General features: G+C 36.6%; 1 protein-coding gene and 1 non-coding gene across 6 annotated transcripts in view; both read left to right on the forward strand.

Annotated features, from left to right (window-relative positions):
* The window catches only part of TMEM116 (transmembrane protein 116), a 216,037-nt gene that overhangs the window by 6,650 nt on the left and 195,380 nt on the right, over window positions 1–14,007 (forward strand). For 4 of the 5 annotated variants that reach the window (XR_011076384.1, XM_068563795.1, XM_068563794.1 and 1 more), the window contains exons 1-3: window positions 7,738–7,811; window positions 8,382–8,428; window positions 8,921–8,984. Coding sequence is in view for 4 of the 5 variants with exons in the window: in XM_068563795.1 (XP_068419896.1) it covers window positions 7,764–7,811; window positions 8,382–8,428; window positions 8,921–8,984 (159 nt within the window). In the remaining variant the exon portion in view is untranslated. Of the gene's footprint in view, window positions 1–7,737; window positions 7,812–8,381; window positions 8,429–8,920; window positions 8,985–14,007 lie in introns of those variants that run through there. The other variant, XM_068563797.1, reaches the window with a different exon arrangement.
* On the forward strand, window positions 8,695–8,802 carry LOC137777091 (U6 spliceosomal RNA). The gene has a single exon (XR_011076419.1). It is a non-coding gene; the product is annotated as a U6 spliceosomal RNA (small nuclear RNA).

Consider the following 14,007-nt stretch of genomic DNA (forward strand, 5'->3'; position numbering starts at 1 on the left):
TTGCAGTGATTTTTATATTGATTATATGTTAAAATGACAAAATTTTAAATATTTGGGTTAATAAAATATATTATTAAAATTAATTTTACCTGTTTCTTTTTACTTTTTAAAAAGTTTTTTAGAAACTTTTAAATTACATATGTGGCTCACATTACATATCTATTGGATAGAATGACTAGATTTTTAAAGTAAAATGTTGCTAACTTTTTCTTTTATAAAAAAATTTTGCTCTCTTTTCTTATTGAAGTATAGTTGATTTACAATGTTGTGTTAGTTTCAGGTGTACAGCAAAGTGATTCTTTTTGAGATCCTTTCCCATTATAGATTATTACAGGATATTAAATATAGTTCCCTGTACTATACAGTAGGACCTTGTTGTTTACCTTTTTATATATAGTAGTGTGTATATGTTAATCCCAAACTCCTAATTTATCCCCCTCCCCTCTCTCTACTTTGGTAACCATAAATTTGTTTTCTATGTCTGTGTAATTCTGTTTTGTAAATAAGTTCATTTGTATCTTTTTTTTTTTTTTTTTTTTTTGGCTGCACGTCACGTCATGTGGGATCTTAGTCCCCGACCAGGGATTAAACCCATGCCCCCTGCAGTGGATGCATGGAGTCTTAACCACTGGGCCGCCAGGGAAGTCCCTGTATCATTTTTTGAGATTTCATATATAAGTGGTATCATATATTTGTCTTTCTCTGTCTGACTTATTTCACTTAGTATGATAGTCTCTAGGTTGATCTATGTTGCTGCAAATGGCATTATTTCATTCTTTTTTATGGCTGAGTAATATTCCATTGTATACATATGCCACATCTTCTTTATCCATTCATCCCTTGATGAACATTTAGGTTGCTTCCACGTCTTGACTGTTGTAAACAGCACTGCTGTGAACATTGTGGTTAATGTATCTTTTCGAATTAGAGTTTTCTCTGGATATATGCCCAAGAGTGGAATTCCTAGATCATATGGTAACTCTATTTTTAGTTTTTTAAGGAACCTCCATACTGTTCCCCATAGTGGCTGCACCAATTTACATTCCCACCAACAGTGTAGGAAGGTTCCTTTTTCTCCACACTGTCTCCAGCATTTGTAATATCTAGTCTTACATTTAGGTCTTTAATCCATTTTGAATTTACTTTTGTATATGGTGTTAATGTTCTAATTTCATTGATTTACATGTAGCTGTCCAGTTTTCCCAGCACCACTTATTGAAGAAACTGTCTTTTCTCCACTGTATATTCTTGCCTCCTTTGTCATAGATTAATTGACCATAAGTGCGTGCGTTTATTTCTGGTCTTTGTGTCCTGTTCCATTGATCAGTGTGTCTTTTTTGTTCCATATTGTTTTGATGACGGTAGCTTTGTAATATAGTCTGAAGTCAGGGAGCGTGATTCCTCCAGCTTAGCTTTCCTTTCTCAAGATTGTTTTGGCTATTCGGGGTCTTTTGTATTTCCATACAAATTTTAAAAAATTTTGTTCTAGTTCTGTGAAAAATGCCATTGGTAATTTGATAGGGATTGCACTGAATCTGTAGATTGCCTTGGGTAGTATGCTTATTTTAACAATATTGATTCCTCCAATCCAAGAACATGGTACAACTTTCCATCTGTTTGTGTCATCTTCAATTTCTTTCATCAGTGTCTTTTAGTTTTCAGAGTACAAGTCATTTGCCTCCTTAGGTAGGTTTATTCCTAGGTATTTTATTCTTTTTGATGTGATGGTAAATGGGATTGGGTTACCATTTCATCCTAATCTCTGTCCAGTTGATATTTTAGACCCAAGTGCAGTATACTTGCATTTATTTCTATTAACTTTTATATTATTATATTATTAAATGAAACTCATTATTCTAAAGTATAAGATCTATCCCTCACAACTTTGGTACATTCATTCAATAAATACTGAATGCCTATTTTAGTCACTTTTAGGCACTAGAGATATTGAGGTTAATGAGACAGATAAGTTGACTGGCCCCAAGGAAGTTACAGTCTACTAAGGAGAAATAGGCACACAAACAAACAAGATATTTTGGAGTTTGAATAAATGTTACATCTCTGAGGTGATGACATTTGACCTGATGCTTGAAGGATGAGAAGGAGCTCATCATGTGATTATCTGGGGGAAGAGCATTCCAGAGAGGGAAGAGCTATTGCAAATTATCTGAATTGGAAAAGTATTTGACATGTTGGATAAACACACAGTGGTGGGCAGACACTAAGATAGCCCCCAATGATGCCTGCCTCTTGGTATTCACACTGTTGTGTAATCCTTTCCCCTTGAGTGTTGACAAGATCTGTGGTGAATAGAATACAGGAAAGGAGATGGGATGTCACTTCAGTCATTTGCTTACATAAGATTGAGACTTCCATGTCGCTAGGAGGGCATATTGCAGAAGTCCACATGGCAAAGAACTGAGTGTAGCCTTGCACCAAGAGTTAGTTAGGGTCTGAGGCCCTCAGGCCCGCAACCCTCAAGGAACTGAATTAGACCAACAACTGTATGAACTTGGAAGCAGATCCTTCTCCATTTGAGCCTTCAGACGAGACCCAGCCCTGGTCAACATCTTGGTCATAACCTTGTGAGAGACACTGAAGCAGAAGACCCAACTAAGCTATTCTTGAACTCCTAACTCACAGATGCTGTGAGATAATATGTGTGTTTTAAGCCACTAAATTTGTGGACATTTGTTATGATGCAATAGATAAGTAACACACATATTTGATAAATATGCTCACTGTATTTTCTTTCAAGTTATTGATGAAAATGTTTTACAGAACAGTGTCAAGTCAGAATGCTGGTTCACTCCACTAGAAGCCATTTTTAAGTTGATATTTATCAATTAGTTAGCACTACCTTAGGTTTATTTAGAAATGCCCTTAATTGTGCTTCTACTTGGTCTACATTTTCTTTTCTTTTCTTTCTTTCTTTTTTCCTTTTGGCCACACTGCTTGGCCTACGGGATCCTAGTTCCCGACCAGGAATCGAGTCTGGGCCCCAGTGGTGAAAGTGCTGAGTCCTAACCACTGGACCACCAGGGAATTCCCAATATATTTTCTTATTTTTATATCATGAAATTTCTCACAAAATGTTTTGTCAAAATACCATATACACTGTGTCTAGTAATTCTGTCCAGAAAGAATGGGGTTAGTCTGGCATGATTTTTTTTATAAATCCATGTTGAATTAATGGTTACGTTTTTCTAATTCTTTAAAAACACATCTTGGGACTTCCCTGGTGGCACAGTGGTTGAGAATCTGCCTGCCAATGCAGGGGACACGGGTTTGAGCTCTGGTCCAGGAAGATCCGAAATGCTGTGGAGCAACTAAGCCCGTGCGCCACAACTGTTGAGCCTGTGCTTTAGAGCCCGCCGGCCACAACTACCGATCCTGCGTGCCACAACTTATGAAGCCCATGTGCCTAGAGCCCAAGCTCTGCAACAAGAGAAGCCACCGCAATGAGAAACCTGCGCACTGCATCAAAGAGTAGCCCCCACTTGCTGCAACTAGAGAAAGCCCGCACGCCGCAAGTAAGACCCAACAATGAAGACCCAATGCAGCCAAAGATAAATAAATAAATAAATAAATAAATAAATTGATAAAAACACATCTTTTGGATAGTTCATTCTAGAATCTTGTCTGAGATAAATACTAAGATCTTTGCAGATTCTACTATCCTTTCTCCTTATAAAAATTTTTTAGTTATCAACAGCTTTCTACAATTTCTACAACTTCTAGCAATTTCTACAATTTTCTACAATTTCTAGCAATTTTCCCAGTTTTACATGAACTCTCAGATTTCATTCAGTGGTTTATTGGGTTAACCTGCAAGTTTTACCAAAGCCCTGGAGTGTAATTTGTTCAGGCCAGGAGTGCTGTATTCATTTAGAGCTGTCAGGTGCTCTCTTACAATCTTTATCTTCAGTTGCCTCTTACAATGTTTTACACTTTTTATTCTAAATATTATTCTTTTCAGTAGGAGAGACAGAAACATGTTATCCATTAATCATTATACCATGAGTTTCAGCAATGGGATATATCCTTCCTTGCTTTTGTCCCAAACTTCATTTTTTTGGATGACAGCTTTATTAAGATATAATTTATGTACCATACAATTCATCCTTTTAAAGTGTACAAGTCAGTGGTTTCTGGTATATTCATAGAGTTGTACAACCAGCACCATTATCTAATTTTAGAATATTTTTATCATCCTAAAAAGAAAGCCTGTGCCCATTAGCAGTCACTCCCCATTCCCTCCCAAACTACCTTTCTAGCTCTAGGCAACACTAATCTACTTTCTGTCACTGTAAATTAGCCTGTTTTGGACATTTTTAAAAATTAATTAATTAATTTATTTGGCTGCGTTGGATCTTTGTTGTGGTACACGGGATCTTCCTTGCAGCACGTGGGATCTTTCGTCGTGGCGCTCATTGCAGCGTGTGAGCTGTTTGTTGCGGTGCGCCGGCTTCTCTCGAGTTGTGGTGTGCGGGTTTTCTCTTCTCTAGTTGTGGCGCAGGCTCCAGAGCACGTGGGCTCTGTAGTTTGCGGCACGCGGGCTCTCTAGTTGAGGCGCGCAAGCTCAGTAGTTGCGGCGCATGGGCTTAGTTGCCCCGCGGCATGTGGGATCTTAGTTCCCTGACCAGGGTTCGAACCCGCGTCCCCTGCATTGGAAGGCAGATTCTTAACCACTGGGCCACCAGGGAAATACCCTGTTTTGGACATTTTGTATGAATGAAATCATACAGTACATTGTCTTTTGTGACTAGCTTTTTCACCTAGCCTAATGTTTTCAAGGTTCATCCATGTTGTAGCATGTATCAGTACTTCATTCAATTGCTAAATAATATTCCACTGTACTGATATAGCATATTTTATTTATCTGTTCACCAGTTGATGGACATTTGTGTTGTTTCTACTCTTTGTCTATTATGTATAACACTGTTATGAACGTTTGTGTTGAAGTTTTTGTGTGGACATATATTTTAATCTCTTGGGTATATACCTAGAAATAGAACTGGGTTTATACCTAGGAGCTGAGTCATATAGGATATGTTTAACCTTTTGTGGAACTGGCAAAGTGGCTGCAATATGTTATATTTCCACAGCAGTGTATGAGGTTTCCTATTTCTCAACATTCACTTGCTATTTTCTTTTTATTATAGCCATCCTAGTAGGTGTGAAATGTCATCTCGTGATTTTAATTTGTATTTCCCTGGTGGCTTATGATGTTGATCATCTTTTCATGTGTATTAGTTATTCGTATTATTTTGGGGAGAAATCTCTAATTTAAAACCTTTGCCCGGGAATTCCCTTGCGGTCCAGTGGTTAGGGCTTGGTGCTTTCACTGCCAGGGCCTGGGTTCGATCCCTGGTCGGGGAGCTAAGATCCCACAAGCTGTGAGGTGCAGCCAAAAAAACAAAAAACAAAAAAACAAACCTTTGCCCATTTTTAAATTGGGTTGTGTTACTGAGTTGTGGGAATTCTCTATATATTCTACATAAAAGTCCCTTATTAGATATATAGTTTACACATACTTTCTCCTATTCTGTGGGTTGTCTTTTTTACTTTCTTGATGGTATCCTTTGAAGAACTAAAGTTTCTAATTTTGAAGAAGACCAATTTATCTATTTTTTTCTTTTGTTGCTTGTGCTTTTGTTGTCATATCTGAGAAGCAATTGCCTAATAAAAGAATTCTTTTGATGTGCCATTAATTTTTTAAATTACCTTTCCCTATTTTCCTTAACCAGTTTCCTGTTAAGAGTACTGTATGTGTTAAGAGTGAGAACTATGATCAGACTGACTGAGTTTGAATGTTGGTGTTACCAGTTGATAATTCTGTAACCAGAGGGAAAATGACACAACTTCTTTAAGCCTCAGTTTCTTCATCTGTAAAATAAGAATAATACTTCTTACCTCAAAGGTTGTGTTGAGGATTAAAATGCTTACAGAGAAACCAGTTGATAATTGGTAGCTATTATTACTAGAAATTTTCTTTAAGTACTATTTCTGCTTAAATTAAAATACTTTACTACATAGGTGTTTTTCTTGACTTTGTATCCACTGCAGTAACTCGCTCATGGTAGAAGTTTAATGAATATCTGTTAACTGAAATTGATATGTAATATATAGTAGTAGCCCATTACATTGAGAACTGAGATGTGTTTGAGCTTGCTAAGGAGCTAAGTAAAAAGAAAAGACAAAACTGAAAATAAATATCACCCACTTCATCATTTGGGCTTGGGTTAGCTCTTATAGAGAAGGAAATGGGAGAATTATGATTCCAAAGACATTTCAAAGGGGAACAGTGCTAAATATACAGAAGGGAGGGGCTTAATTTAGAGAGAAAAATAGAAAAGTAAATCCCCAAATGTTGGTTGGTGGCATAAGACATTTTAGAATAGATGCCAAAAGAGAAAAGTTCTCTTGTCAAGAGCAGCAGACTGATTTGCCATGGTTGTTCTCTGAACAATCTGAGATTTGTTCTTGACTGAGACAAGAGTCCTTTGTCCAAAAGCATTCTCTTATCACTTGGTGAGACTGTCATTAGTCCCCTCACCCTTATTAGATAGACTTCTGATTAGAGGCCTCAAAAGACTCCCTAAGATTTTATGGTAGGGATTTCTGATCCAGAAATATACTGGTATTTTAATTTGTTTATCTAATAATGTAAGCAAAGTGATTAGAGCCTACCTCTACTTAACAATGTCCTGTATTCCACTGCACATGGTATTCTTAATTTCATATGAATAAATGAATAATATACTTAAATTACTCAAGCCATGCAAATGATCTAATTTATATTATCAATAAATATTTGTAAAATGTATGAGAGTATGGTTAGATGAAAGATAAATGGTTATGTAAATGAAGCGTTCTTCCTTCTGCTTTCTCCTTCCCCCAATTTTTGTCCAAATTTTACCAGTTCTTCCAAATAATGTTCAAATGCCAATCAGTGTATATTATTTTTGTGTACAGATTATTTGAGATTTGGTATTCAAGCTATTTTTCCTACTATATTATAAGCTCCTGGAAGTCTGGGTCTGATCTTTTTTGTCTTTATATTTTCCATAACACAGCGTTTTACACAAAGTTGATATATAAACATAAGCATATTCAATGAATTGTGTAATTTAGTAATATTATATTTACATTTATAAATGTAATATTACTACAAATATAATATTACAAATATTATATAATACATTTATTATATTTATGGTGGGAATTTTGGTACAGAATATTTAAGAAAACATTAGTATTATGAGACATTAATAACCCTTTCTCTTCACATCTTTTCCAGCTATTACTAAAAACTTACTGATTGAGTAAATATATAGCCTGTCTTCCCCAACACAGGCTTGTGTCCCTAAACAGGGACAGGTTTCAAACAGACCTCCCTTCTTCCCTGTTTTTCTCTCCCTTTTTTCTATTCTATTTCTCTCTTGCAGCTCTATTTACCTTTTCATGGTGACTCATTCTCTGTACTTTTTATTAGTCCTACATCTTGCCCCTTTTTACAGTTCCTAATGCTTTTTAGAACTTTGTTTCCTTGTCACCTGCTCTTTCTATTTTTGTTCTTTCTGCTTGCCTTTCTCCTCCACTTGTCACTACTTTCTCTCCTTGCCCTCAAGATACAGGGCAGGATTGGGTAGGGAGGAGCCCAGCTGGGTTAAGGGTGGAGCTACCTGTTTACTGCTTGGGATTCAGAACCTGACCAGGAAGGATCAGGCTGCTTGAATTTAGCTGAGGCTGAAGTCCCTATGGCCTTCCTACTGGAGGCTAGCATTTTGGAGGACAATTGGAACTTGGTGAGACTAGAAGCAGCCCCTCTCTTCGTTTTTCGATCCCCCTTCCTTCCTCCCTGTTCTGTATTTTTCACTCACAGCATCTCTCTCCATACTAACTTTTCTTCTTCCTTTTCCCCTGTTGCTTACTATTCTGTTTTTTCTGTCTAGCTCTCTGTCAGTCAACTTTATTTAGTATTTGTTTGCCTCTTCTGTTACCCATTCTTTCCACATATCTGTCTGTTCTGTCTTAAAATTTAACTTTTTCTGCCTCTTTTCCATTTTATTCTTCCCTTTATTAATTTTCTAATCCAACTCTCTTTTTTTCCTCCAGTCATTTTCTATCCACCTGTCTATTCTTTTTATCTTACTGTTTCCCAGCAATGTAGCAATAAGGGAGGAAGAAAGGAGCCACCCTGGCTTTCCAGGGGCCTATTCACCCTTTTTACTCATTCTCAGACTTGTAGTGTGTTTTGATTAGGCACTGAAGAGTTTGTGCTCTGCACAGATAGTTAACAAACAGTGAAATTAGAGAAAGGTTGAATATTAAATTTAAAAGGCTTAATTTTATTCTTACTTTCTCTTTTTATTTAGTTATTTTCTGCAATACAGTGGATACAGTTTGTTATGGCTACTCTGAGGTAAGTTTATTTAACCTCATGTAATGTAACTGTTTGAACTAGTACAAGCAAAACTGGAGAATTCTGAAGTTTCTATATTTTTTCCCTGGGGACTTGCTTTTACTCATTAGTTAGAAATGGTGTTCTTTACCATGTTGACATTATCTGATTAATAAAATGTAATAACATCAACAACAATAATAACAAAAAAACCAGATTGAAAGGTAACATCTGAAAATCAAAGGACAATTTGGTCAACAGGATTGATTTGCAAAATCAGTTGTGAAGTGCTCACTTTGGTAGCACATATACTAAAAATTGTAATGATACAGAGAAGATTAGCATAGCCTCTGCTTAAGGATGACACACAAATTCGTGAAGCATTCCATATTTTTAAAACATTTGTGCAGTTTATTTTACATCAATTATATGTCAATAAAGCTGTAAAAAAAAGTAGCAAAAACAAAGGAGCGCCAATTGTCCTGTTTAATGATAGTCTTTTATCTCTGCCAGTGTTATAGGTTCAAGTTCACTTATTGCCTATGCTGTATTCCAGAACATACAGAAATCTCCAGAGGTGAGCAGTCTCTTTCTGTGTTGGATTTGAACTTTTAGTGACTTAGCCTTTGAAATAAAAAAGAGAGGTGTCCCCTATAAATGATGGAATAATCCTATGAATTGCTTGTAAATTTGTCATTTTGATATAATACATTGAGATATTTTAGACATTGCCCCAAAGATCTCCCTTTTCTTTTAGGTAGTTATTTTAACTATAATTTTGAATACTGAGGAATTGACTAAATGTGGATTAGTGGATAAATGTAGATTTTTGGGGGTATGCATTAATTATTAAAGTCAAAGAAACAGAGTATTGTTTGAAGCCTATATTCACTCTAAGCATGGTAGGGTCCTGCCTAGAGGTGAGTTTTCCAATGTTGATATCTTGGTAAAATTGCTAGTGGGGCTGGAAATAGTTCAAAGACTGCTATACAAAAGGTATTTATTTTGCTGTTCTGGCCTTCTAGGCAATTACAATTTAATGGTGAAAATAGAACAAAAATACATCCTATGTAAAACTATTCATACCAAAAAAGTCTAGTCAAAAACCTTCCTTTTATTGAGGTATAATTGACAAATAAAAATAGTATATACTTAAGGTATTAAAAAAAAAAAAACCTATCAGGGAGTTCCCTGGTAGCCTAGCAGTTAGGATTCTGGGCTTTCACTGCTGTGGCCCAGGTTCAATCCCTGGTCCCACAAGCTGCATGGTGTGCTCCCCCCCAAAAAAAAAAAAAAAAAGATTTTAAGAAAAATGTAACAAAACTGTTTTTCTAATCAGGCCAAGTGGCACAAAATTAAGCAAAATGTAGTTTAGGACATGTATGAGAGAGCTTTTGTAATGTGGAAAATGACACATTTAGCTTAGCTATGGCTAAGGTCTCATAGCTAGTAAGTGTTAGAGCTAGAAGTTGAGGCAGACTTGTCTTGTTCCAAAGCCTCTTCTCACATACACTTTTAAACCACTGAAATATAATGTCTAATGAAAAGAGAATTTTGAATTTCAGAGGTAGAATGTGCCTATGTAAGTAAAACTAGAAAGTAGAAGTCTTGATACTGTATTGTCAATTGCCTGCCAAAGTAATCTTAGGCCACACATCTTCCTGTGATGTGGATTTCCCTAAAGTTTCTTTCCTGAATGTTTGTTGAAATTTGAGTTCAGATGTGATTAAGTTAATAAAGTATGTTACATTGTGGAGAGAGGTAAGCAGAGATTCTCAGTACTACTGACCTTTTGGGCTAGATGGTTATTTGTTGTGGGTGGCTGTCCTGCATCTTAGGATATTTAGCAGACTTTACCCAATAGATGTAGCAGCAACCTTCCTCACCCAGTTGTGAGAACCAAAAATATCTTCAAATATTGCCAAATGTCTTCTGAGAGAGGCAGTCACTCCTGGTTGAAAACCACTGCTCTAGGGTGACCTCTGCCATAACAGTGGGTTAGAGCTTTATAAAGATGTGGGGTCTAGTTTGGCCTGGGATGTGACCTTTAATTTCTCTGGTTTCGGTTCTCATACCTTTCACATAACCAGAGCCTGAAGGACCTTAGTAATCAATAATTCAGTGGTTCCTACACATTCTGCTTTTTTGGTGTAGGGAAGATTCCGATTTTTCCAGCTTAAAAATGTCAGCCATGCTCCATCATTTTCCTTTATTTCTTCATCAAATAACATTTTTAACAGCATAAACACATGGAAGGCATAATCTGAAAAACACAAAAATTATTAAATTAATGATTATAGTAAATTGGAGAAATCCATGGGAAATCTTTGAGGGGACTAGCTGATTAGACAATAACTCAGAGAGGCAACCTTAAGAGAGAAGAAAGTAGCCCAGGCCAGCCAGTGTTAAAGAAAAAAAAAACAACCAAAAACTCGAGGCAGATATACTTCGCTGCACTTGTGTGAAGTGCACTTCATTTCCTTGTGAAGGTCACTTTTGATATTCTTTGTAACTTGATTTCACTAGAAATATTAGGAAGCAGTGTTTTGGAAGAGTATAAATATGAGTTGCTTTAGGTGTTTTACCTTACCAGGTTAGACCTGGACCCAGAACCTCCTTGGGGAAAGCCTTTCACACAATGCATTCCATCCCTGCACCTTACTTTGCTCTTGATTTAAATGAGACAAGTACAAATATATTTAAAGTTTTTGCTTTCATATTTAGGATCATGTCTTAAGCTTTTTCATCTTATTACCATGCACTATGCTGATTGTATTTTTATTTAATTTAAAAAAATTTTTTTAATTTTTAAAAAAATTTTTGGCTGCGCTGCACAGCATGTGGGATCTTAGTTCCCCAACCAGGGATCAAACCTGTGCCGCCTGCAGTGGAAGCACGAAGTCTTAACCACTGGACTGCCAGGGAAGCCTTTTTAAAAATTTTTTATTTTTTGTATTTTTCTTAAAGCGTGACCTGTATCATACATTTCTCTGTATTACCTTCGACCTAGTATCTTGTTAAACATAGAAGGGGTGAAATCTTTTTTAATTTCAATAATAGGTGCTCAGTTAAGTTTTGTTGTTTAATTGATTGATTTTATCTCCTGTTACTAGAACTCATGATTTTCCAACCATGAGTGAAAGTATATAAACCTCTTTTTATCCTTTATTTCTGTGCCAAAGACCTTAGGTGTGTTTTAATGGCCAACAGTTCCCTATATATAAGGCTATTTATTGACTCAATGACCATAATTATGTTCTTGCTCACAAAAGCTGCTTGGCCGCCTTTCTGCTCCAGAGTTTATTTTGTATTCAGTTTTAATTTTTTACCCATTAACAGTTATAAACTTGTGATAGGTCATAGGCCAGTAAAATCTATGAATATGCCACCTGGCTGGAACCTTAACAGGCTTCCTTGTAGCAAAGGATATATATTGTTAAAATAATAATATCTGATATTTAGTAAATACAGTTTAAAATATTATTTCACTTGTTTTTGTTTGTGTTAGCCAAAGCAGCTTGACCACTTACCCCTATCAGCAAGGTGTTAGCATCTTAACTTTCCTCTCATTTGGAAGAAAAGTATGAGAAAAATTCCCTTTTGTACAGGTGAGGAGATTAGTTCTTATATTAGGTAGTATCTGATGATAACTTAGTAATTTTTTTGCAGGGGGCGCACATGCCAGGGACCGGGCCGGCCTGTGGACCCAGTGGTGGGGGCACCAAAATTTTTTAAATTTACTTTTTTACTGTGAGATATACCAGCCATGGTTTAGAAGGCATAAAACTCATGTGTGCTATATATTGGATGGCTATAAACAAAACCTGGGACAAGAAATAGGAATCGCTCGTATCCCCAAACATTCCTACTGTGCTCCTTCCCAGTCACAACCTCACCTCTAGCAGTAACCACTATCCAGATTTTTGCTTAATCATTTCTTGGCTTTTATGTACAGTTTTACCAGTAATGTATATATCCCTAAACAATTTAGTTTTGCATTTTTGAACTTGACATAAATGGGATAACACTGTATTTTTTGGTATGTATTGCTTTGTGATTTGCTTTTTTCCCTCAGTATCACTTCTGAGATTTGTCCATGGTGTTGTGTACAGCTCTGGTTCATTTCTTTTTCACTGATGCTTAGCATTCTATATTATGAACATACCACAATATATCTATCTGTTCTGCTATAAACAATCTTGTACATGTCTTCTGATGCACACATGCAAAAGTTTATCTAGTGATTTTACCTGATAACAGAATATAGGATATTCATATCCCCTAGATAATGCCAGACTTTTTCCAAATAGTTGTGCCAGCAGTGTATGAAATGTCCTATTGCTTCATGTTCCCGTTAATATTTGATATTGTCAGACTTTAAAAATTTTTGCCATGGGTGTGTAATTTTCATCTCATTGTAGATTGATTGATTGATTGACTTTTGGTCTCCTTATAGCTTTAATTTTTTAATTTCCTTGATTACTAATGGGGTCAGGCATATTTTTACATTTTTACAGCCATTTGGATTTCTTTTCTTAAGTACCTGTTCAAATCTTTTGTCCATTTTTTTCTATTGTGTTTTCTTATTGCTTTGTAAGAGTTTTTGTTTGCTTTGTTTTTTTAAAATAAATTTTATTTATTTATTTATTTTTGACTGCGTTGGGTCTTCATTGCTGCCTGTGGCCTTTCTCTAGTTGCGGCGAGCGGGGGCTACTCTTCACTGTGGTGCACGTGCTTCTCATTGCAGTGGCTTCTCTTGTTGTGGAGTGTATGCTCTAGGTGTGCGGGCTTCAGTAATTGTGGCACGTGGGTTCAGCAGTTGTGGCTCATGGACTCTAGAGCACAGGCTCAGTAGTTGTGGCACACGGGCTTAGTTGCTCTGCGGCATGTGGGATCTTCCCGGAACAGGGCTCGAACCCATGTCCCCTGCGTTGACAGGCGGATTCTTAACCACTGGACCACCAGGGAAGTCCATGCTTTGTTTTTAATATTGTTTGGGTACTGGTCCTTTGTTAGTCATATGTGTTACAAATATCTTCTCCCACTTTGTGGCATGTCTTTTCAGTTTCTTTACGGTGTCTTTTGACACAGACATTTTTCATTTGAATGTGGGCAAATTTTTCAACTGTTTCTTTTAGATCTTTTTGTGTTTTGCTTAGGAAAAACTTTCCCTAACCAGTAATTAAAGATATTATCCTATATTATCTTAAAAAAAAACCTTTATAAATTTTGTCTTTCATATTTAGGTCTTTAAACTAGTTGGTACCGATTTTTGAGCGTGTGAGGCAGAAAGTAGGGGCCCAATTTAATTTTTATCCATATGGATATCTAGTTGTTCTAGTATCACATTTTGAAAAGACTGTTCTTTCTCCATTCATCTAAAAAGCCACCTCTATCATATATCAAAAGTTTAGGGCTTCCCTGGTGGCGCAGTGGTTGAGAATCTGCCTGCCAATGCAGGGGTAAACGGGTTTGAGCCCTGGTCTGGGAAGATCCCACATGCCGCGGAGCAACTGGGCCCGTGAGCCACAACTACTGAGCCTGCGCATCTGGAGCGTATGCTCCGCAACAAGAGAGGCCACGATAGTGAGAGGCCCGCG

This window comes from Eschrichtius robustus, chromosome 14 (assembly GCF_028021215.1).
Source record: "Eschrichtius robustus isolate mEscRob2 chromosome 14, mEscRob2.pri, whole genome shotgun sequence".
Lineage (NCBI taxonomy): Eukaryota > Metazoa > Chordata > Mammalia > Artiodactyla > Eschrichtiidae > Eschrichtius > Eschrichtius robustus.